The 25908-nt window shown below is 41.1% G+C and overlaps 1 protein-coding gene across 1 annotated transcript in view; it reads right to left on the bottom strand.

Moving 5' to 3' along the window:
• The window catches only part of gramd4a (GRAM domain containing 4a), a 41840-nt gene that overhangs the window by 12740 nt on the left and 3192 nt on the right, over nt 1–25908 (bottom strand). Inside the window, exons 2-4 of the mRNA XM_053314028.1 lie at nt 21969–22182; nt 14698–14818; nt 192–312 (exon numbers count right to left, since the gene is read on the bottom strand). Of these exons, the coding sequence (XP_053170003.1) occupies nt 192–312; nt 14698–14818; nt 21969–22182 (456 nt within the window). The remainder of the gene's footprint in view (nt 1–191; nt 313–14697; nt 14819–21968; nt 22183–25908) is intronic.

Here is a 25908-nt window from a genome sequence, read left to right as displayed (position 1 = left end):
ACACACGCACACACACACACCCACAGCTCCTGTCTGACTTAACCCATGATAAACTCTGCCGGGCAGCAAAGTTAGTCACCATTTCCTGTCGTTCGCTCATCATTATTACTTCCCATATTGCACATTTAGTTCTCATCTCCTGTCAGCCTCCGTTCCGCGCTTTAACTCTGCTCTCCGTCTTCCTGACTCACCTGGATTTGAGCACCTCATTCATCTTCTGCTCCAAGTCTAGCCGCTTGCTTCGCTCTCTCTCCAGCTCCTGCCGCAAAGAGTCCACATTCGTCTCTTCCCGCAGCTTCCTCAGCTCCTCCTCTGGAAAAAAAAAAACAACCCACAAATACTTGACATCAGCATCACAAATCTTGACGTGAAAATGGCGAAGCCAGACAAACACACAGATATTCATGGTCATAAAAAGGGCAATTCAAGTGGAACATTTCATCCAGCACTTAAATGTTATTGTGATTTATTAGCAGTAAATCAACAAAAAAAGATCACCAGTACAACTATACAAAGGCGGTCAATAATTCAACTTTGAGTGTGAAGTCACAGAATTGATTTTTATCAAAGCCCTGCCTTTGTTTATGGCTTTCTTTTCCATCGCTCCCTTAATCCATCTGCCTTCACCTTCACCACTCCCCTACTCTTCCTCCTTGTCAGTCAGCTTCTAGCATCAAGTAGTTTCAGGTATCAGAGCTTTCTAAGCCTGGGGTGCAACATCAGCAGTGTTTCCTCTCGGCCTATTGTCCCCCTGACTAAAAGGACACATTAATATTGAAGGAGGGGAGGCAATGAAAGAGGGGACAAATGCAGAGGCACAAATGAGTGATTACCTGCAAGCACTTTGTTTGTGGCCTGCCTTGACAAATTACAAATGGATTGTGATTTTTTAAATGAGAAGATGTGGTTTCTTTTTGTGTCATAAATCAAACAAAAATCAAAACACTATTGTGACGAGTATTGGAGCTTGGAAGTCTCAGATTCTTTTTAAAAGGTCTTAGACCTCAATTAGCTCATTATACCCGAGTCATGCCAGCGATTGTTTTCGGAAATGTTAGCTGGTGCCAGTTTCAAAGCTTTACAAATACTCTGACTCTTCAAACCTTGTGCAAACACTCAGCAACTGGTCAAGTAGCAGTTGACGTCCATGCCTGTCCACTGTCCAGACTCATAATATTTGTATGAAGACTTTGAAGGAATTTAATAAAAGAGGTATTGCTGTATTATATTCTCAGCTAAAGCAAACCTTCATAGTTCAAGTGTATTTGGAAAACTATTCCTTTTGTTGTTTATCTTATTATTCACACATATCTTTCCCCTTGCCTCAGCTTTGTCGTCTGTGTGTATGTTCACTGAAAGAAACAGAAAGCAGAGTCAGCCTTGTATGTGTTCACGTGTTTGGCTGATCAACAAAGTTGTTGCCATGACAGCAGACAATGCTTCAGATATGGATTTTGCTACAAAGAAACTTGGATTCATACACATCTTGAACCCGACAGCACAGAAGATCAATATAAACACCACAGTATCAAAGTGGGCACCCAAGATTACTCACACCAATTCAGTATCTGACCAAAGGTGAAATATGGTCACAATCTGTTTAATGCAGCCAGAAAAGTTTTTGCAGAGGTCACATTAAAGCTGACCTTTTGGATATAAAGTATCATCACTTTATTTTATCTGACTAGATGTAAGTGAAACTTTGTTATGAGCAGCTTATGAATTCTTGAGTTATGGCCAAAAATGTTTCTTGAGAGGTCACAGGGCCTGACCTTTGACCACCAAAATGTAACCAGTTCACCCTCGAGTCCAAGTGGACATTTGTACCAGTAATGTAATGCATTTCTGAGATACCACGCTCCCAAGAGAACAGGAGGAACAGACGGGCGTACAACCCGAAAACATAACACCTCCGGCCGCAGCTGTCACCAGAGTGGAGGCTTCCATCATTCTAAGCTGTAACACCACTTCAAACACCAGCACACCCACATTTTATAGGAAAACTCTGCTAGGTAACAACACCCACTGATAATAAAAGCACAGGCTGTGAGCACTGAGGATCAAGGTCAGTATGCCTCCAACTTAAAAAACACAAAATAATATTATCTGGACTGCTGCACAGCCTGACAGATTGCACTGCTCTTCATTATGCAGACAGCCGGGACTCATATTACCAGAATTTAGCTGCCAGTTTCTCTCTCTCCTCACCTAATCTTATATCTCACTCTTGTCTTTTATCTCTTCCCATTAAGGCTAATAAAACATTCATTGGCAGCACCTCCTGCAGCTACAGCACCGCCTGCTACACTGTGTGCTCCAACTGAGAGAAGAGATACTTTATCTCCAGGTCACACATAATGTACTTGCTTAATAGTTTAATTAGATATGTTTTGGTCCTCCTTTTGAATCATAAACACAAAATATGATTCTTTCCCCTTACTTCATGTTTGTAATATGACCCCTCCAACACACTTCCATCCCTCCATCTACTCAGTGTGTCTCGTCTCCTTATCTGCTAATTGTAGCATCTGTTTATTGTAAAGGTATTAATGTATGTAAACAATACAGGGAGAGTGAGTGTGCCTGCGTCTGCATGTGCGTAAGAGACAGAAAAGCTGTGAGGCTGGCCAAAGGTTACTATGGGTTAAGCAGCTTAGCACCGGCTATGCTGCGCAGTGCCAGGAGATCCGCAGCCCACTGTAAACCTATTAGATAAATAGGAGCAACGACAGCGATGCACCCTGGGTGGTGTAGGCGAAACTGGATCAGTGGTTTACTGTACACTGAAAATGAAGATTATAGTGACAGCAAATGTGTCACAATATCATTTGAAAAAAGAAAATGACTAAAAAGAAACATAGAACTTTCAATATTAACTTTTTTTTTTTTAGCTCTATTTTGCTCCTCAGCCTCTAAATGACACACTATGTGCATTATCTAGATGTTAACTTGGTCTGTCATCCTGTTGGGTGCCAGATCAAAAGCATTAAAACCAAAACTAGGTCCATAGGAGCGCTGACAGTAAAAACAAACTGAAAGATGCTAAAATGCTGTGTTGAGCTGAGGGAAAGTACAGAGCTTGATGACTATGCTCTGACTATTCATCTATAATTGACACATTTTTCCATTACACATCGTCATTTTATGTCATTGTGTATACGAAAATATTGATAAGTGCAGTTTTAAGTGCACTTTGCTTTGTGCGTGGATGGGAGGAGGATGGGGTTATTGTTATATTGTGTGAAGCACTTTGTCTGTGTGAGCGCTACACAAATAAAGCCTGATTGATTAAGTCACTTCAGTATTTGGTTTAAGATGCCTTAGTCATTCCAGAATATTGCAGTAGGTAATTGCTTCAGTGTCTTGTAAGCCCATTTGGGCTGGGCACTTCTGGTGCATAACACCTTAATAAAAAAATCAATCAAACAATCAATTGCTTCAAATTTAAGAACTATACCTTGAACTCATGTGATATTTAACTGCGCATTGCACTGCATAATTCAAGTGATGTCATTCATTTCTCTTGCCACCAGCCACTACAGTCTAGATCTCAATTTTAAAAACTAGGGCAAACAATGTGGTTTTGGGGGATGCCCCAATTTGCTATATAAAGTAATCCAACTTTTTATCTTTTCAAACCATTCACATAATTCTGTACTGAGTGAATTCCACTACTGAAACATAGTGAGTGTACTGTACTGTACTGTACTCTGCTGTCACCTTTCTATTGTCTATACCTTCTAGTCCTTCACCTTTGACACTTGAGCTTACCAGACTGTCACTCCCTTCCTTCCCCCCAATTTCCTCCTTATGTATATAATGTATGATCCTCTGTAACACACCTTCACCCTTTCTCCACCCTGTTCCTTCCCCCCCTTTAGTGTCCATCCTTCCACACTGACGGTTTCCTTCCTAGCATGGAGAGGGAGACGGCTTATTCTCACAGTCCGTAATTCTGCATTTGATGTGGGGCCACAAGTGTGTGATACAGCGCAGCATGACACAATATGCTAAGTGAGTCAAACAGAGAGAGATAGAGTACAATCGTTTTCCTGTTCCACAGAGGCTCTCTACATCAGATCGCATATTAATAATACTGTCAACACTCCTGTTCTCCTGCTAAAATTGGATAGCTCTTCTATATATAAATCTAGAGGGTCTCTTTGGCCATTCTGAAGACTAGTAACTAGACCATTTATCTGTAACACAGAGAGGGGGATTAGCTAAATGCCATGCCAGGAGATGTCACTTTTAATAGCACTGACCTTCTCTCTCATGCAGGGTTTCCATGAAACTCTAATCTGGGGGGGAAAAAGCTACAAAAAATACAATTTGATAAGAGATATACACAATATTCTATCTGCCAATAAAAGGTTTAAAAGCAGCAGAAAAAGCTGGTGCTAATACAGTACATGCATGACCAGGTAAAGATAATGTCAGGAAATAAAAACGGCAGAAAGTGAATAAAATTATCTGAAAGGTGAGCTCTTAAACACAGTTTTAACACGGCCACGGGCTAAATCTGCATTTGTTTGAATATATTTGGTTAAAATGGAATTAAAAAACAAAAAAACAAACAAAAAGAAAACAACTTACTGATGCTGTGCTTGAAGCCTAAAATGTTAGAGATCTATTGCCTTCAACAGGTTCATTTTTTGGCGAGCTGTTTGGAAAACTAAAGAGTAACAGCTGTGAAAAATTGCTGAGACTCAGTATCCGTTGGAGAAATGTTGTGGAGTCTGGGGTCATGAGCAAACACTGCCATGGCTGAGTGTCATATGAGCGACTTCCTTTATATCGCTTACATGGCAAGCATTTTCAAAATTGACACTGTGACGCAAATACAACAGAAGAAGTGAAATTAGCTATTTAAAACCCAGCTAATGACACTAACATATACAGAAACTGAGTTTTGTTGCCATACTGACTTTAATACAGTGCATGTTTTACTGAAACCAGGATCAAGAAACATTTACCTGAGCTGCTTCCAGCTTCATTTACATGATTCACCTCTTTGGGAGTGCTGCTATTTTTAGATGGACAGGGATTAGTTTGGGATTAAAACTGGTTGAGGCTGATCATATTTGTGTTAGCCAAATTTTATCTGAGTATGATAGAGGTTCGCAATAGAGACTGACATCTTAAATATGAGTCAACATGTTGGGGTTATTCAACTTGCTGACATTTAAGTTGACGAATATTAAAATAAAAGGTAAGGTAATACCTTGGTTTTAACTATATTTTCTGATGGGGGTGGTAAATGGAAAACAGCTTTACATTACCTAACATCAGGTTTGTTTGGCTTTACTATAAATAGCTTGATATGGTGGCATAGTTGCTCAACAGCAAGGCTAGTTTATTTACCAAAGTTGAAGTTATCTTACTCATGTTTAAAATTGTTTTGAAATTGCCCAAAAATCCCTTAGTTGACAGACTTACTGAGGTTGAGGTTACTTTTGTGGCTTTTGATCTTATCAACAGCTCCATTGTAAAACAGCTCAAAGCCGTCAAAGCTGAAGTCCTCCACCTTGCACACACCCATCCTTCTCTGCAGTCGGCCAGTTCCTGGGACGCTCGTGCATGATCGGGTCGGCAGGGTGGCCGCCTTGGGTCTCTCTTGAAACTGAGCCACGGCTGCTTGTTCTCCAAGTCCAGCCTAGCTTGTTTACTGTAGCACCCTCGGCTACCTGATGACCCCAAAACTCCTCAAAGTTTAGGTAAAGGCTCCATGTTTACATGTTCCAATCAGAGACAAAGCAAAGACCAAGGACAGGTTCCTCAGGGGCTGATCTGTCACTAGCAGCACAAGAGACTATTCTGATGAGAGTGATGGTCAGTGATCGCAGCTGGTCTGAGTGTGTTAGGCTCTGGGTAAAAAGAGAAGGAGGGCAGTGGAGGTGAAGAGAGGTGGGGCTTTGCTGGGTGGCCAGCAGACTAAGAGGGCCTGGAATCTGAGATTTTTGAGCACAGTGGAGCCGTCAGACACACATAATATACACGCTGATGTGTTGGAACGGGTTGATATGAGCACTTGTGTACATTAGAGGGATCACATGTTAAGTAGTGTGTTCTGGTTTTGTCCATGGACATATATGTGCGCAGGTGCATGTGTGTGATGATGTGCAAGTGCGCATGAATACTGTATATGCAAGCGCAGCAAATCCCTTTTTCATCTAAGCAGGCAAAGTTGTTTAAGACCTCAAAGGAAAAGTACTGTGTGAGTTTTTCAATCCAGGCCAGAGACAATGGCTCCTTTCATTAAAAGAAGGTGGGGGCACTGGGGTTCAGCACAAGAGAGACGGGGGGAGAGAGAGAGGGAGAGAGAAAGAGAGCGAGAGAGAGAAAAAAAGGGAGGACCGGCTGATTCGCATTGGCCTCTCATTGTTCCCATTCATCACTGTATTTGCCACAACTCTGGTTGACTTAAGTAGAAAGCAAGGTTGAGCTATGTGGCCGGCAGCCCATCTGAAGATGTCAATACAGCATTTAAGACACTGACTGACTAAAAGAAATAAGAAGAAAATGTGATAAAGAAAATGATAGTTAGTTGATAATTAAAACTGTAAAGTGTGAAGTTCATAGCATTTCAGTTTCCTCAACAGGTGTTTCTAAATAATCAAATTTACGACCTAAATATTAATGATTTACTTAAAGACTGTCCCTTTTTTCTTTACAATAAAGTTTTACTTTTATAATAGTTATCGAATTACTGTAACTCAGGTTCTCTTTTGTCTTCTCCTCTCTGTTGCCTCCTTCCCCTCTGACCCTGACCCTGACCCTGAACATCTCATCTCTGGCTGATTCCACTCACTTGTTTCACTTTCTCAACCCTTGAATAACGTAATTAAGTAATTGTGCTGACATCCCCACTAATCTCAAACTTCACAGCGGCACTCGTTTTCTCTAGTGCCACGCTATCTTTTGCTCTCCTCGTGTTCACAGCACACAGAGCCAAACCGGAGCGCTCTTCTTTCTCAGGACAGTCATATTACAGACTGGTGCTATAATATTTATATGATGAGAGAAAGCATGCAATAAATAATCTAGATAAACACTGTTTCATAATTCAATGTTGTGTCAGCAGGGAGGATAGCATCTGCTTGTTGAGAGAACAGTAATCATATTATAGATTTCATTACATCATAGGGACGGGGATCTGGTCGAGGCTCTGGAGTCTCCTTTATACACTGAGAAACAAGGTGGGAAATATGTGGGAAAATAAAAGACATCTCCAGAGTTCAACACTGTGTACATTTGCTAGAAACTGCACACAGACAGAGTTGCCTTGTTAAAAGAGAGTCTGTGAATTCTCTCTAAGATCTAAGTCTCTCTGCCCACATGGCCACCTGTTGCATTCTCACAGGCTCAGTGCCAGCTACTGAATGATGACTAAACACTACTGGATCTAAACACGATGGCAGGAGATACAACAACATTTAGACGTAAGAACTGACATACAGACTAAAGTACAGTGAGTGAAACTAATGTAGAATTAATTATCTTGTACAAATGTGAAAATGACACTCCAACCTTCCATTTACAAAAAGCTCTGGCTCAGAGAAGCTGTCGAGACTCTTTCTGCTTCAATGATTTAACATTCCCTGTTGAAAAGAGCTCACCTGTGACAGCAAAGTCTTGAGGTGAGTGAACCTTCCTCAGCAGGAGTAACACTCCTTCATTTTCATGCTGCATGTACTAAAGCTGCCTATTTAGCAGAAGAGTGAATCATCATAGTTCTATTGAATAGTCAATCACTTGCATAATCAGAAAAACACAAACCTTAAGACCTTTCAAATCCTTGATTTACTCCACTGGGTACCTGCTCTCCAGAGTGCACAGTCACACAATGTGCCCATCAATTACTTATCCTTTCTCTTTTATACTGTACTTCCAAGTGAATAACTCGAGAAGCCTTAAACAAGTTTGCTTTTTGGGTTTCAACAAAAGAGCTGTGACTGTGTTTGACACTGTTAACACACAGCGATTACTGCATCATGCTACAATGTACCTATGCTGTTTGGTATAAGTCTGACTGTAGATGACTGAAAAGGCTGGTGATAGTGCTGCATCATATTCAAGATATTTCCAGAGCTGTTTCAACTCAGTTTGACAGCAGCAGAAACATGTTTGAGCAGAATCATGCAGCAGCAATCACACCTGACAAAGAGAAGCATTCTTTTCTTTCTTCCAAAACAAACAAAAAAAAAAAAAAAATTGGAAATGAACATGTCTATCAGTGAGGAATGAGACATTTGCTAATGTGTACTGAGTGAACTTGTTATTCTGGGTGGTTTCTCAGTGCCAGTGGCTTTATGGAGCACCAGATGGTATTGTGAAAAACAAACTGCATTACAATTCATCTCTGAATCCATTAGCTATCAGTTGTGCTGCTGTTGCTGCATTGTCAACACTTGTGTATGTGTGTGTGTGTGTGTGTGTTCGTATGCCCAGTGTGAAGTAGGACAGTAGCTAGGTCACTGTATTGATCAGCCAGTCACTGTAGAGCACAGAGTCGAGCCTGTTCCCCTGCAGTGACCTTCAATACGCGACCTTAAACAGGATAGCTTCAATCTCTCTCACACACACACACACACACACACACACACACACACATAACTACTTCTCTCAAATGTTATAGAACTAAGAGTGGGAAAACCAATAAAGCAATCTGAAGCAGGGCCTGGATTACAACAAGGCAATGTGAGAATATGGAAGCCCAACAAACACATACACACTTCATGCTGGAAGGAGGCTGGATTATAAAAGAAGAACAAATCCTGTGCTGCTGTGTACTGCATGTGTTTATTTTTGTTTAGTTTCTTTTAAGCTTGACAATATTCCTTTCCGAGCACAAATGAAAGAAAAAGGTGGAGATATCAACACACATACAAAAAAAAAAAGAGGCAAAGGAGTAGAAGCAAAGAGAACATAAAGGAAAAAGGGAAGAAAAGAGACCCTTACAGGAAGGAGTGAAAGAAAATATGGATAAAAGCAGGAGGGAGCTGAGGGAAGGCAGAGAAAGGAGGCGATAAAAGCTCAGCGCTTTGAGGCAGCTCGTATAATTACTGTACATGAGGTGATTTCCACAGCACCACCTTCTGCCATTTTACCCCCAGTAGGAGGTCAGTTGAGCTCAGTTCTGTAGCCTGAGGGACTCATATTATGTGATGTATTCCTCTGCTTTTTACGCCTGGTACTATCATAATCATATAACTATCACAGGGTTATCACTCATGGAAACTGTGCTCTTGCAGTGCTTATCGTAAAACTCTGGGTGGCTCACAGTGTGTGCAGACTGAGAAGCACAGTAACACACCTCCACGATGGTTACTGCACACCCACCCGTACACACACACACACACACACTGAGTGCAGGTTTATTTGCATGATTTACATTTCCTTTGTCTTTGTGTCTTCTGTGGTTGCTACTATAAATCTCCTATGGTATAAAGCTCTGCAGAATAGATGAAGCAGCCAGTCTGCAGATAATAAAAGAACCTGGTGATCGAGTGAGTATCTGAGAATTCATGATTTTAAAATTTCTCTTTTTTTGGACTTTACGACACACCATTAAAAAAGGTGCTATGAAAAACATAAGTCTATTAACTCAAAATATATACATGTATGTGCTGACACTGACGTAATATATATGTAACTTTATATCAAAATATTGATCTATTGATATAATATTGATCCTTGAAGCTATATTGAATGTATATTTTTTTGGTTCATCCACTGAATGACATACCTGACAGATCAAGATATTAAATTAACTTGATGCAACAATGTTAATCCCTTGTTATCATGAAGCAAGCTTATTTATTGATTTACATTTAACTTTAAACTGAAAAAAGACCCTCACTGCTGGCCCTTTAAACTAATCTGATTAGTCTATTGTGGGGTGAGTGTGAGAGTGTGTGTGTGTGTGGGCTATACACAAACATAAAGAGAGGAGAGAAAGTAAGGAGAATAAATAGCAGAAGGCCATCATGACCCCAGCTGCGTGTGTGCATGTGTGTCCTTCTGATGTGATCTCATGTCCGGGAACATGGTTACAAATTAACCAATTAAGTGCCCTCAGAATAGCTCTGGTCAATCATAACAAATGCCAAGGGAAAATACATGAACCATTGTATTTACACACACACACACACACACACACACACACACACACACACACAGCATCTGGAATGGAAACTCATGCCTCCTGTGAAGGCAGGACACAATATACTTAAGCAGTGTGTGTTTGTTTTAGCATACAGCGTGGGTTCTGGCTTTATTTTAGGAAGCTGAGAGATACGTCACCACAGAGAGAGAAAGAGAGAGAGAGAGAAAAACGCCCACACCTAATTCAGTCTGAGTGTGAAACAGATCCAAGAAGCCCAAATCATGTCTTGGGTGAAATGCTGATGCTCCATTAGAGAAATGAGCACTGAGCCAAAATACACTCTGAGATTAGGAATAATGAGTCTCAGTTACTTTTGTTTCTATTCCCAAAAATTGCTTTATTTTAAAATATAAAAAGTGCAAAAGACCAGAACATTTTCTTGTCTCCAGTGACTTTCTTATCGCCAACTCTGCTGTGAACTTTTTCTCCACCTTTATTTCAGAGTCAGTGTAGCGAGACAGACATGCATGGGTCAACTGGCTGGGTATCAAAGCGTGAACATTGCAGTTATATGGTTATATATGTCCTTTAATCATCAGAACATCATGGTAACCCCCCTCTGCTGTTAGCTGACCTGCAAGCTTAAATTAGCCCGGAGGAGAGGAGGAGAGTTTAGAAGCTAGCAGTGGCTGAAGTAGAACTCATTCATATTTAAGATGTTTGGCTGATTAAAATTAACAAGCAAGATGTGTTGACTCTTACAGAGTTAAAATCTGTGACCTTTAAATCATTAACGTCTTCTGAATGAACCATGAGTGAGTTAGAAATCCGGAAAAAACGATTATTTTCAATATAGACCTTTAAAAATAGCAAAAAATGTCTGTCAAATTGATATAATATGCATGTCTCTCTTTGCTGATCCCCTGTCTTTTCATCTAACACCGTCGAATCACAATTTCAAATTGTCTGATACTTTGGTTTATCGTCGTTTATATGTACTTTGTGTTTAATGATCATTAGCAAGTAGCTAAAGTAAGATGGCTAACCCTATAACTACTGTAGTGGCCTGAATATAAGTTGATATTTAAGTCTGGAAAAAGTGGAATCGTCTTATATTCTATGTTGCTAGGCTAGCAAGTGTATTCAGGTCTGTTTAGAGAGTGTCTTATGGAGTTAGTCAATCCCAGAAGCGCTTCATGAACTCAGTTTCACCTAAAGGATTGTCTGAAGGCTTGTTTCATGTCTTTTTTTCCTGCTGCGGAGAAAATAAATTCATTACGATTGAAAATGAGTCCGAAGTGGCTTTCTGATGTCGTTACTGAGGAAACAGACCGGGGACCAAATCCTGTCAGGCAGCCACAAATTAAGACACTGCTGTCACAGATGATAATGAGCCTGACAGACAGGAGAGAGTGAGAGTACTGAATGTGACTGACAGACAACATACACCGATGTGGAATTTATGTTCTGCTTTAATGAAAGCGTTTAACTTTTTATTAACTACAGAAAAGCTTCAAGGATGCAGACTCTTTTCTCTTTTCTCCTTGGATGAATAGTGTTCTGTGTGTGTTAACAGCTTCACAGAGACTCTTTTCACCTACTTGCCCTTACACTATGTCTATTCTTCTCACATGTTCTTTTCCTATATTACATATGCTCCAACAAAGCTCTTACACAACCCATGAACCCATAACTTTGTGCGACAACTAATCTTTTGTTCTGCCTGGCTAATCTGATTAGCTTTAACTAATGACATATATAAGCATTTAAGTCTGTATTCATCTGTTCTCAACACATACTGTAACTGAGAACATGACCAACACACAAACGAGCTATACTGGGGGGAGGAATCACACACGCTTGCTAGTCTATTGTTTATTGTTATGACTGCACAGAATGACAGGAAAGCTGAGGAGGAGGAGGAGGAGAATGCAAAGGAAAATAGTAGAAATAGAAAAACACAGTAACTAGAGTGCGGGGAAGATAGCTCAGAACTCCATTAGGTGGTAATGGATCGTCACGCTTCAGTGTTCCCCGAAGTACTATTGCAGCGGTCAGGGATAGGACGATGGATTGAGAGGCGTGAGAGAAATGGATAACCAGACAGTGAGAGAAGCAGGAGACAGAGAGGAGAGCTATGAGAAAGCAGAAGGAATATAAAAAAAACAAAAAAAAAAACACACAAAGCACTCGAGGTAACGTTAGAAAAAACAACATTACCCACAGGCACTACTACCCTTTTCCTACCAAGAAAAACATTAAAAGAAGGAGACATGTATGAGGGCTCCTTCCCTTCAGACTCCCCTTACAAAATGCCAAGTGGCTGCCATCTTAGGTAGAGCAGCAATGACATTTCTGCTCCTAACTCTTTCAGTGCATGACTCCGTCACAGCTGTTTTATTTTGGCGGGTGCGTGCGTTTGTCAGATTGTAGGGGAATCTAAGAAGATGGTGCCATTTTCATTGTGTCTGGCAGTGAGGAAGGATGAAGGGAACAGGGAAATCAAAAGCATGATAAAAGAGGAGAAAAGAGGGAGGGGGGCAGGGGGGGGTGATAAATGAGTAAAAAGGAGCGCTCCAGAGATGGAGAGCAGGGAGTGGCGGGCAAGATCTGAAAGAGCAGCTCAGCGGGATGAAGAGAAAAAGGCAGAGAGCGCTAGAGATTTTTTTTTTTTTTTTAAAGGGAAAGGAAGGAAAAAACGGACGGGAAGGGTAAACAGGAAACAAAGAGGGAGCTCATCTAGCTAGCATCCTGACACTGTGACAATAGTAAATCCAGTTATTTTAGCTCAGGCACAGGCTTCATGAGAGAGGACATGGCCTGAGGTGTTCTCTTTCACCCTCTCTAATAGACATACATAGTTGGAAAGGGGAAAGGGGAAGGGGGGGTGGGGGGGGAGGGCTTCACAGTCCATTACACACCACGGGACTGTCAATGTGCTTCACGGTACAGGACAACCAGTACCGCTGGTGTTATACCGGGTTAGATAAGCTTGTAAATTAGTGTTGTCAAGTGGGGGAGCAACACAGGGTAGTTAGTTGAGTAACATTTTTTTTTTGACTTTTCAGCTTCACCCTGAACCGTGAACTACACTGTCAATGCAACATTTTTATTTTATTTTGCCGGAGAAAGCTGAACCTTGAGTGGGAGTTATAATTGTGGTAAATGTCATCATAACTTGGCGTGGGAACAATACTGGAGGTTTACAAAATGATACAATTCTTGGGCTTGGTGCTATTTGATGTTGACCATTAACCATGACCATATCCCTGCAGACACACTGGGATGGATAGATAGCAAAGATATGAATGGAGTAAATAAGAAAACAATGAATAATAGATGATAAAAAAAGGTTTATAGTGTAATTTATGATTCACTGCTCTATAATGAGTTTCTCTGGTGTAGCATGGTATATTGACTAATAAGTAGCTCAGCAGCTGTCAGGCTTCCAGTATAATTTAATGGTTATAGCATACAAAGTTGGGTCATACTTTCTATAACTGTGTGTGTTGATTTGTTGTCCTTCACATGTCCTTCACATTAAACTGAGCTATCCTTATATTTGAAGTTTAAAAAAAATACTGCTACAAAGTAAAATTCCAATGTTTTAGTGAATAAAGTGACAAATAATGGCAGTAATAAGAAATGGCCTGCTATGAAACCAATTACTGCTCAGAGAGTTTATTTAGTGGTAGTATAAGCTTCTAAATTGAATAAGCTGAGTCAAGCTGCACACAGCAAACAACAGTAATGCACGAACACTGCCTCCAGAGAAACTGTGGAGCCAGAAAGCAACAAAACATACTCAGCTAATAATACGGTCGATTCACTCAGCACATACTTCTGTCTGAAGCACCTTACAATAAGTGCATTCAATATCAAGCTAGATGTCACCAAATGTTTCTAGCACATTCCTTTAATGCTTATTCATGTTATGAAATGAGAGGTCAATAAGTGCCACTGTGGGGTGTCAGGGAGAAATTTCCATTTCAGCTGCGACTGAGTTTGACAAGTCGGATCAAATCAGGATCAGAGAGATGAAGCTTCCTTAGGCACTTTAAATTCTGCATCCGTTTTTTAACAGTCGCACAGGAAGAAAGTGTGGGAAAGACGCTGCAGGGCAGGAGTGGCACAGGCGGCAGAAAAAAAATAATGTCTCCACAACATAAAAATGTCTCCACCGCTAGACACTGAAACTCACCTTTTCCTCACTATTTATTGCCTTCTTGCTGTCACTGCTCCAAGCAATCTCTCTACCCACATAGACTGTAAAACTAAAATATGAATGCCACAAATTCAGGGCTTTTCTCTGGGACTTTGCTTGGAAAAATCTCTAACTAAAATGAAAAAGGTAGATGTGTGGGGGAACCAAACAGTCAAATACAACAGTTTGAGCACTGGACAACACAGACTTATGCCAATTGGGGAAAAAATGAACTCTGTATACCCAACAACAAAGTGACTCATTTCCCTGTGATGACTCAAGACAAATTCTTTCAATAAAGAACAGCTCTAAAAGAAGAGAAGAAAGTGTGTGAAAGTGTCCAGGCCTGGTGTGTGTATGTGTGTGTGTGTTTATGCGTACTCACGTAGGAAATGTTTCTCCAATAAGGCAATTTCCAGGTGACCTTTGACTTCGTTGAGTCGGTCTGACTCCGATCTCTGGAAGTCCTGGATGGCCGCAGCCATGATAGGAGACCCCGAACCTGCCTGCACACGCACACACACACACATTCATGTAAACAGAACATACACACAAATGGCACACACCCACATACACATTTGCATTCAGAAAGAAAGAAAACAAAAGAGATTTAGCTTTAGTTCATTGGTACACACACTGGCGCAAGCAGGGGTATCCCATATGATCTAACACACACACACACATAAGCACACACACACAGATTAGAATGGCACCATGACTCACGCTAATGTTTCCCCTTCCGGTGAAAGTCCAGCAGAAGCGAGATGGGATGAGGAAGGCGAAAGAAAAAAAAAAGGAGGAGAATCCCCTTTCTTTTGACTACAGCAACACTGATGACTCACACTCCTCTGACTAAGGGATTTAACCCTAACACACACACACACACACAAAAAACTAGCTGCACAACGTGTGTGTGTGTGTGTGTGGGGGTAGACGAGGTGAGAGATTGAGAGATGACGGCTGTGCGCGAGGTGAGGAATGAGGGACGTGTGAGGATAAAAGGGGTGAGTGTGTGATGGAAGGAGAGGAGGATGTGAGAGTAGAGGAGAGGCGGCTGTGTGAGCGAATGATGAGCACTGCAGGTTGAGCATCGCTGCTCGACCGGGGTCCTTTAAGAGACTCCTGCTATACACACACACACACACACACACACACACACACTGCAGCAGCCACTGCCTGACAGCAACCAGCAGGGTTTGTGTGCCAGCACAGACACACTGCAATGTCTTTAGCTGATGTTCTCTCTGCAATATACAGAGAGAAAGAGGAAGAGAGAGAGAGAGAGAGAGAGAGAGAGAGAGATGAAGAGATAGAGGGAGCGAGATGGAGAGAGAGATATAGCACAAAAACTGACAGTGACCTGAAAAAAAATGTGCTTTGGGAGAGAGCCAAAGCCTAACAGGACAGGCGGGCTGCATAGACAGAGACATGCAGGGAGGAGAGACAGAGATGGAGAGACTGTCCGTGAATAAAGAAGAACTTGAAAGAAAACAAATGAGAGCCTCTACTGGAAGTGTGTCACGGAGAGGACAAAAAGGACGGTGATTGAAAAGAAAGAAACGGAGTGAGAGAAAGGCAGACAGGGTGTGAAAGTTAAATGGAGACGGGGGAGGATAACGAGAGGGAAAGAAAAATGAAAGAAGCAGACGAGGAGGGCGATGAAAGGAGTGAAAAGGAGTGAAAAGAAGTTTCGCTGCATTACGAGCGCTCGGTTACAACGCTGTTTGCTTTCCATTTTGTCAGCGCTGCTTTCTCCCCCCCCCCCCCCCCCCTAAATGTCACGGCTCTAATGATTCGGTCCAAGGACTTTACACAGTGCATAACGTAAGCGCACCTTTATGCTGTTGACGCTGTCGTCAATCCTCAGTCAGAACCTCCTGGTAATTAAAAGTAGGTCAAGCCTTGACGTCACCCTGGATGATTATCGGCTCATTAATTATTATGTTCCCGCACTCCCTCTTTCACCACCGTAGGAAGCCCAGTTCCCCACTCTCAAACATCATTACTTCCATGACTTGCATGCTATGAACATTTCATCGCTGAATGCATGAATGTATGCAAACGAGTAAAAATCATCTAATAGGATCTTTAAAGAAACAGTGCAGTGATATTAACAATGCAACTGCCTTAAAACACACACACACAAATCTCCTCTGTTTAAGTTTATTTAAAGGTCACTGTGCAGAAGGTACTTAAATTATATCACTGTCTGCTGCAGCATAGAGATAAACAGATGTTGCTATAGGCTGTTTTTGCATCGCTATGCAAAAATGAATCATAACTGTAAATAAGCCGCAGTCCACAACAAAGTAAACACCTGGTGATTTCTACTGGGTGACCTGCAATCAACTGCCCACCACAAAACAAACTCAATATTACATTTCTACATATTTTTAATGGAGGATTTATACAGAAAAAAGGTTTTATGTACTCAGTCTTGCCGTCTACATTTAAAAAAAATCTAAATATTATTGTCTGTCTTCAGCTCCTACTTCCTATGATAGTGAAACATTTAGACAGTCTCTCTCATATCTCCATGATTTACACGTTTCCTGTGTCTGTTTCTGGGTCAGTCTGGGGTTTGCTATGTCACAGTCCACACTTACAACCACTTCTAATTGCTGGTATGACACACGCAGCTTTTACGGCTCTCTGCTGAACGCCTCGTCTAGTTCACCCACAGCTCTCTCCACGCTGCCCACTGTGAACCCAGCTCTGTGCATCTCTTCTTTGGGTTGGCAATTTCCTGCTCCATCTCTTCTTTTTAAAAGCTTTCATCCTGGCTGTAATCTTTTCTGCTTCTCTTCAGTGAGTTGGATGATCTCGGCCTGACTTTTCGGTGCAGGGTCAGCGAAGATCCTGGCGGTGTTTTGCCACCTCCTGTGTTACCCCTCTTGTTACCTTCTGCTCACGCTCATTTGTCCTGCTCTGCTGAAAAAGACAATGTGTTGCATGGTCTAGAAATATCTGATTCATCTTACAGAATAGGATCTATCATGCTTCTTACACACAAAGACCTTTTTTTCTTTTTTCGACTCGCTAATGAGGCTAAATGTGAGTGTCACAGTAAGAGGTGAAATACATGAAGCTGTATTCTGCTCAGAAACCTTCTCCACATATGGCATATTGCTAGTCCAGTAGGCTGGCCCCTCTATTAAACCTTACTGGCAGGATTTGAAGAACTGTATGGAGAAAATCTAGAGGGTAAAATTTCCATTTAAATTTGACATATTATATACTTGGGAAAAGGCAACTAAATAATTACAAATTCAGGAGACAAATATATGTTTAGGATCATATCGGTTGCTAGTAAAAAAAGCCATTACCAGGAAGTGGCTGAAGACAGAGGCACCTCAGATGGAGGATTGGGTTGAAGTAAAGCACAATATTTATATGATGGAAAGGTTGACTTTTTCAGTCAGATTAGAAACGGGTACATTTAAGAATTTCTGGAAAAATTGTGAAGACTGTATCACCACTCAGATCAGACTTTATTGAGTAATAATATTGTACCCTATAAACCCCTTGGTTCTAGCTACAGACTTTATAATGTTCATTTAGTCACATGATTATAAAAGTTTTTTGATGTCTTGAAGAAAAGGACTGTGTAAGAAGGAAATGGAAATAAGGAGAGAGAATTGGAAAAAAGAGGAAACAAACCTGGACTTGCTGTATGGATGACTATAAATGAGATTATGTCTGGTTATGGTTTGCATCTCCTGTAGGAGTTCCTGTACTGCATTGTATGTCTAGAGAAATTATGTATTTTGATATCAATAAAAAGGTAATTATAAAAAAAAGCTGCAGAATCTGTTAAAATATGAAGACATCATGGCACACCATGCTACAGTAATATGCTGTCAAATCATTAACAGTTTAATTGAGATGAAATATAGAACAAGCTAACAGACGTAATAACAAATCCTCTGCTACGAGTAAAAAAAAAAAACTGTCAAAATGTGATTATACACTATATGACTAACCACATTTAATCTCGTCTGCGTCTTCTACTTTCATTTTAATTTCCTACTAGAGAAACCTACCCCCCCCCCCCCCCACCCAACCTGACTTCCTGTAAACCGCATCATTTCCTAACTTTCAAAATGGTGCACAGAGCAAACCAGACTTAACAGGAGTGCAATTTGACCATATTTGCTTACTTAAAAATAATCATTAAATGAAACTGCTCAACAAAATATGAAAAAACAAAAACAAAAAAAGCTGCTGCATTAAGAGGTATGATCAGACTAGAGACGCATCAAGCACCACAGACCACAAGAGAACTACCACAGTCATTTGCACAGAGGTATTGTTGGTTCTTGCTCCTCTGCTGAGCATCAACTGTTGAAGTTTAATCTACAGTTCCTCATAAAGTCAGCGAGCACATTTAAAGCCAAACAGGATGTATTCTGATGTCAATACTCAGAAAAAAAAAAAAAGAAAAAAAAAAAACCCCACCAAAAATGAGTTGTTGCTTGACTACAGTTTACATTTGAGCAGGTAGATTAGAGTGTAGCACTGTAATCCAAACTGATTATAGTATCAGACTGTTTTTTCGATTTTTCTATTATTATAAAATAAATCTCTTACTATGACATTCAAAGAGATAAGAGATTTTAAATCCTGAGGATATGATTACAGGCTCAAGTACTCGTGACCCACAGTCAGAGTGCAGATTTCTGCATGGAACAGCAAGTTGAAGGGCCGTTCAGCACTGATGGTTAAGTGGCTTCTAATGATGATTTGAAATACATGACACTGTAGATTTAAGAGACTTATAATTCAACAAGTGCAGCTCCGATCAGACAGAGCCCTTGCACTTTGCAGTGTGCAAAATACCACACACACCACACTCCCTATTGTTGAAGCCTACAATTAAAAAATAAATAAATAAATAAATGTTGCTAAGCAACCACCATATGACCTGTCCTTAGCAGAACCGTTATTTTGCTGTGAAGTAAACTCACTCCAGGCCTGCTGTTTTCTGTTCAGATCATGGTAACTACAGATGTTAAAGTCATATAGTATCACTACAGTGCACTAGTTTGTTCCAGACCAGTCTGCTTATCTCCACTTGTTGTTGTCAACACCACATAAGGCCTGCCTCTCAATTCATCCAATTGGATAGAGGGAAAAATCACTCATGACTTCAGAGGCTTTTCTGCAAGGAGTTTTTTCAAATTAAGGCACTACTGCAAAACAGTACACACACAGATGAGAAAAACAGCAACACAACAGCAGAGAGCAAAAAGCTTTACGTTCATTGGAAAAATGAACAAATACACGCCAGTCTGCTGAAAAGTGTCTGAGAAGAGTCTTTAGACATGCTAGTGGTCCGTGAGGCTTAGACATAGTTGTGCTTGTAGTTCCATGGTAACATGCATATGTTGAGCTGGTATGACATTTACCACGTTCCCATCAGAGTTTCACCAGTTAATAATGCAATAATGACAATCAAGTTAAGGTATTGTTTTGGATTGTAAAATCATAATTAGGCATATCAGGGAATCATTAAAGTTTAAATTTGAGAGAGGAGCTCAATTTATTCTTCATATCATCCTAGAAAGGTCTGTTTTTTTCCATAAATGTTACATTTTGCAAGGACCATCACTTTATTTTTGGATACTGAATGAGTATAAACATTACCTGTATGCATTCACAAAATTACTTTAGATGACTTTAGATGACAATACTATGACACAAAGTATGACAAAGAGGTGAGGAGAGGCCAGTGAGGTCACAGCATTTGTCTGCACCATGACTGAACACCATCTGCCCAACGATCGTTCTTTCTAGTTTGTCAAAAAGGACATGTATTCTGAAGCCCAAGGACACACACTGTCCTTTTTTTAACAGATGAGGTAATGAAGGTGAAGTTTAGACCCAAGTCATGTGATCAGGTTCTGGAGGATGGAGAGGCACACACTGGCGCAGTCTGGGTAGGCTCCAGCACGCCGGCCGGGATCTATAAAGGATGCTTTAAGATGAGATTTTCACCAGCTGTGGCAGCTTTTGGATGTTGAATGCAACTGCAGGCTTTGTGGAAGAGACACACAGTGCATGCCTCGTGCATGCGTGCGTGTGTGTGTTTATGTCACAGCAGGGATAAGAGCTAGCTTGGGTCTATTTTGGGGCTTCTGACTCATCAGTGCCATGATGTGGGCGATGCCTTCCCAGTGGGCTGGTATTCATGCAGCCAGTGCACACACACACACACACACACAGACACACACACCGGCTCACAGACACACTTGTGCACAGATGCAAATACAGACACCTGTGCACACACGCCGAGTATGTTAACAGGTCTTTTATGTTGTGAATGAAAGATCCCCAGCATCACTCATTCACCACCAGGCCTTGTACAGATTTCAATGGGGGGCAAGAAAAACCACAGGAACACTTCAAGAAGGACAGAGTTCCCCTGGGCCTTCATTCAGGAAGTGATACAATGAAGTGACTAATCCACTCTTTTCTAAGCCGGTATCATCCTATCAATGCATTTGCATGATGATGACGACAATCCCGGTGTCTTTAGTCACCCACAAGGATGAGAGAGAGCTGCAGATTTCATGACAGCATCTCTGTAATCAAAGCGTGGGAGGACGTATCGAAAACATTATCTGGATTCTTGTTTTTGTACCCTGGGATTTGTTTTCATTCCTCTCTAACCGCTTCCTCTTCATCCCGTCCATCTCCTCCCCTCTACACATCTCAGAGACCAATCATCCGGGGCTCGATTCCTGTCCTCCTTTATCACTTTCCCTCCCGCTTTCATCTTCTCTCCACTTCTATTTTTCAATCCTTTTTCTGCCGCCCAATATCTCTTCATCTCGCCGCTGCTCTCGCCTTTTCTGCTCTTGTCTCTGTGTCTCCTGTTTGAAAATCTTTATCTCTTCCATTTGTTTTTTATCGTGACAACCCATCCCTCAAGCATTCCTCCCTTTTTCTGCAGCTCAGTAGTACAAAGCAAAAGCAGAGAAAATTGGGGATTAGATAAACAACAAAAGAATCACATTTTCGCTCGACATGTTCATTAAGCTAAGCTAAGGATGCTAAAACAACAGCTGAAAGGTGAAGCGGCTTTTTCCTATAACAGTTATTCTGGATGGGATCATACTTTTCGGGCAGAATAATTCATGAGCACTATAATGCAGCTATGTGCGTTTATCAAAGTCAGTTAGTCAAGGCTAAAAGTGTATACATATGACAAAAGTGAGAGAAGTGTTTACTCTGTAATGGCTGAATCCCACCGGTCACGGCAGAAAACATGCTAAAATAGCACGTCGTAAGAGCAGATTGAGTCAGACAGGAAGTCACAGAAAGAGCATAGAGCATCCTGTCAAAATAAAAACCCCTGTGCAGACTCATGATCATATATCACGTCACAGCGTTATAACCGGTGGCACCAGGCCAGAAGTCAACAGTGTGGTATGATGCCATGTGGAGGACGGTGTGCCAGGGGAAATCATGGTGTAAGGATGATGAATACAGAGGCAGTGATGAATAAGAGGAACAGTAACAAAATTAAAAAGAAAAAGAAAGGAAGGGAATATAAAAATGAAAGAGAAAGAGACTGAAAAAGTAAAAGAAATAAGGAGATCACACACAAATACACACACACACACACACACAAACAAACAGCAGGCCACTCACAGGGTCTCGCAGGAGTTCCTCTGTGTCTCGAGGAACTGCTCTGGGCTTCAGCTGCACGTCGTCGCTACATTCGGTGTCGGAGGCGGGTGGCGACTCGGCCAGATCCGGGAAATCCTCTCTCGTCCTGGGGCCTCGGAAGCGGATCTTGTCCAGGCGCTTTAGCATGGTCAACACCGCACACCTGGGCTTTACCTTAACATGGCGGACGGCAACCCTATGGGCACAATACAGGAGGGCTATGTTAAATTTCAGTAAGTGAAAGATCAATACAGACAATGACTTTGCTGCGGCCGTACGCCACAATTATTTGATCAAAGTAAGTGTTAGGTGATTCTAGAAAAGCCCTTGGTGTATATTCCCAAAGGTGAAATGCTGTGACATAACGCACGCTGACCTCTATCCAATAATGCTATTGAATCTCTTAACCTTGTCAGCGTGTGTCATTTGCTCTACTTTTTCCTTTTTCAGCCTACACAGGAGATGGAACCAGTAACCCATGACAACCACATCCTCTCACTCCTCAGGCAAACGGTTGACAGCGACGGATCCGCTGACCTCATTTATTGATTTAATTTCCATGGCAGGAGCAGCTTAATGGTTGTGTTTTGGTGGGGGGGGGGAGTGGCTGAGATGTAATGACGACAGATAGAACACAGGGGCTGTTCAGGTCATCATATCCGGAGTCACAGGAGTCAACGCTGCTGGAGTGTTTTCGGCAACAGTGATCTGACACTGTGGTAAAAATTAATCGTGCCGGCAGAAACAAAAACACAGACAGGGTTCATTAAAAAGTGAGCCAGTATGACTCTGCTGTGCAAACATTTAAAACAGGTGCTCAAACTGTTACTACTCACAAGTATGTAAACTCTGTCTGCACCCACCATTAAACCCTTTCTTTGAATGAGATCAGCTGACTGACTGAAACAACAGTGAGATTCCCCCTCATAGTACTACTTCACACTCAAGGGGAGGGGTGGGAGGTTGGTTGCTCCTGATTTGACCGAATGCGCTGTGTCAAAAAGTTGTCACGGCGATCCATCATCATTTCCAGCTGCTGCGTACAGAGCCAGAGAATGTGAACTAAACATGACCGTGCTGTTTTTTTGACCGCTGCGAGTTTGTCATTTGGGAAAAGGGATTAAGTGTAGTTCTTCGTGTAATTGTCGGAGATGACTTAATCTGCTCGACTTGGCTGTCGTGGCTGCAGAGATTTAACCGATGAGCTGTCGGATGGTTGTTTTGTGAATGATTGGCTAACCTGGCTGGTTTGATGTAGGGTTGGTGTAACTTGCTTACTCGCTCTGTTCCTCAAAAAACATCCTGGACCTACCAGAGCCTGTTGTTCTGGATCCTGGATGAGGCTGGACTGAGGACACAAGAGACCAGCCTACTCAGAGATCCTTTACCGTACAGACATACCACTCTTATCATTTATCTTTTTTTATTATAAAAAAACAGACTTTGAGTAAAACTACTCTGATGTTCTACTACAGATCTGCTACTGAAGCAAAAAAGACTTTAATCATTCATCAGAAAGATTTATCTTTTCTGATCTGTCATTTCTACTTTCAACCCAGGTCTTTGATGATATTAAACGCAGGGAGATGAGGACAGTTTGTCATTTTTCAGCAGCATTTACTGTATATCACTGTATCACTCATTAAATGTCTTCTGAGCAGTGAAGTCCACTAGTATGACTTATCTGCATGCAGTATAAATATTAAAATACAGTTTTTTTAAAAGCATGTGCAGATAATATATTTTAGAAGGAAACGCGCACCGAATAATATCTCAAATTCTGGTTTGCCTTGTTGAAGGACATCGATAATGAAATAAATAATGAATTAACCGCGCTGGCAGTAACGGTGTGCTCTTATTAACTGGACAGAACATCACAGAATCTGTGTAAGTACAAACTCAGATGATACAGAGATATAACAGCTGCATAATAGCTGATCTACAAACTAGTGCTTCAGAGGGAACAATGTCACAATCATTTGAAAACGTGTTTACTTAATTCTATTGCCTCCCATCTCTCCTTCAGTGGGAAGCTGATGACAGAAACTTGGCTGCAATAAAGGGAATTGAAATATATCCACAGATAAGAAAAGCATAAAAGCAGCCAAATGTGTTTGTCAACGTCAAATCTGAGAAACAAAAATTTTATTTCCACATGTACACAACCAACCCTCGGGGGCACATGTAAGTGGAATTTAAAGAGGAGACTGGTGGGTTGATCTTTCCTCCCCGAGGGCTGAGTGGAAACATTTTGACTGGCGGGTTAATAAAAGGCTCCCCCCTCCTCTTCTCGAGACGACTGTCACAATGAAATCTGCTCTCACAACAACCACCTGAATCCACCCACAGCCTGCTTGAGGCTACAGCTCAGTGAGTCACTGGTCAGTTCACATCATGTAGTTTCACCAATTCATGCAGTCATAACAATAAAAGACTACTGACAGCATTCGATACACAGTCTACCAATTCAATAACGCCACAGACATGCAGTTTCATTCATAGCTCCACTGAAAAATGCTATAAACAAATCACCAACCAGTCAGTCTATAAGTGAGTGCTAATGTTTATAAAAGACAGCTCTCATTAGTGTAAATGAAGCTCCATCTGAGTATATTAATTGTTCTCTACTCCCTGCCTGCAGTCTTCTTCAGGCTACCTCTCACTCATTCCCGTTTTGAAAAAGGGATTTCTTTCTCCGCTCCAGAGGCAGTTTTCAAGTGCAAAACCATCTTAAACGTGAGGATGAGAAGATGAAAAGAGAGGATGGGAGAGGGAGGGGCTTCAGCTCAAGGTCTGATGTGAATGGGACTGCAGGAAATAGACACAAACAGTCCTCATGACTCATTTGCTCAACTATATCCAAACACAAAGACAGCGTCCACCTTCACTTAACCACACATCACTTCTAGGGCGAGGGGGGGGGGGACAGGCCGGGGCATGAGACATAAACAAGGAGATAAAGATATTCAAAGAAACTAAACTGACAGTGTAACAACACACAGAGGATGTGTTAGTGTGTGTTTATTACTGCGTACATTAGTCAAGGGTGAGTAGCTCTACAAGCCCAGTGTGTATCTGCTGTTGAAGCCTAATATTGTGCTTGTCTGAGTGTGAGTGTGGATGCTAAAGCCTGTCTGCTAATGACCCGTAGTGATTCACTCGAGGTTAGTCTTGGCCACGCGGGTCACACTCACTGCATCAGCCAATCCCGGTCATTCACAGATGTCAGGCTGCTAGAGGCCCTTTACCCTACATAACTGTGTCTCTTTTTTAATAAACAAAAGTGTTGTGTAAAAGGTTTCATCAAATGTTGCAACTGTGATTGAACTGTGAACTACTTTTGAAAAACTGAGTTATCTTTTAAGAAACCTTTTAAATAAAAACGCCAAACAGTACAGTAGATGGTTTCAGCTTGTGATGGTAGTAGATGGTGTCCACTAGTGGTCAAAACATTTAAAGTAGAAAATATGTCAAATCATTTTGTTTAATATATTTAAATAGGGCTGCAACTAATGTTCATTTCCATTACAGATAAATCTTCTAATTATTGTCTGTTTTGTCTATAACATGTCAGCAAAGAGTGAAAAATAAATAAATAAATGAATAAATGCCTGTTTAAATTATTCTTATTATTGCCTATTATATCTTAAAATGTCTTGTATTGTCTATGACACAAAATCTTCAGTTTACCATAATGTTTGACAAGGAATAGCATGAATTAATCTCATACGAGAAGCTGAGACCACAAAAGTTTTGGCATTTTACTGAAAAGCCCCCTTTACTAAACCCATGATTCAGTCATCAAAATAGCCAGCAATGAATATTTTTGTCAAGTGACTAATGGTGCAGCTCTACCACTGTTTTCATTAAAGATTCATCTAGAAATTTCAATAAGTTGGTTAATATTTTGGTCCTTAGAATA

This window comes from Scomber japonicus, chromosome 23, assembly GCF_027409825.1.
Source record: "Scomber japonicus isolate fScoJap1 chromosome 23, fScoJap1.pri, whole genome shotgun sequence".
NCBI classification, from domain to species: Eukaryota; Metazoa; Chordata; class Actinopteri; order Scombriformes; family Scombridae; genus Scomber; species Scomber japonicus.
This window is presented reverse-complemented; position numbering and strand designations above follow the sequence as displayed.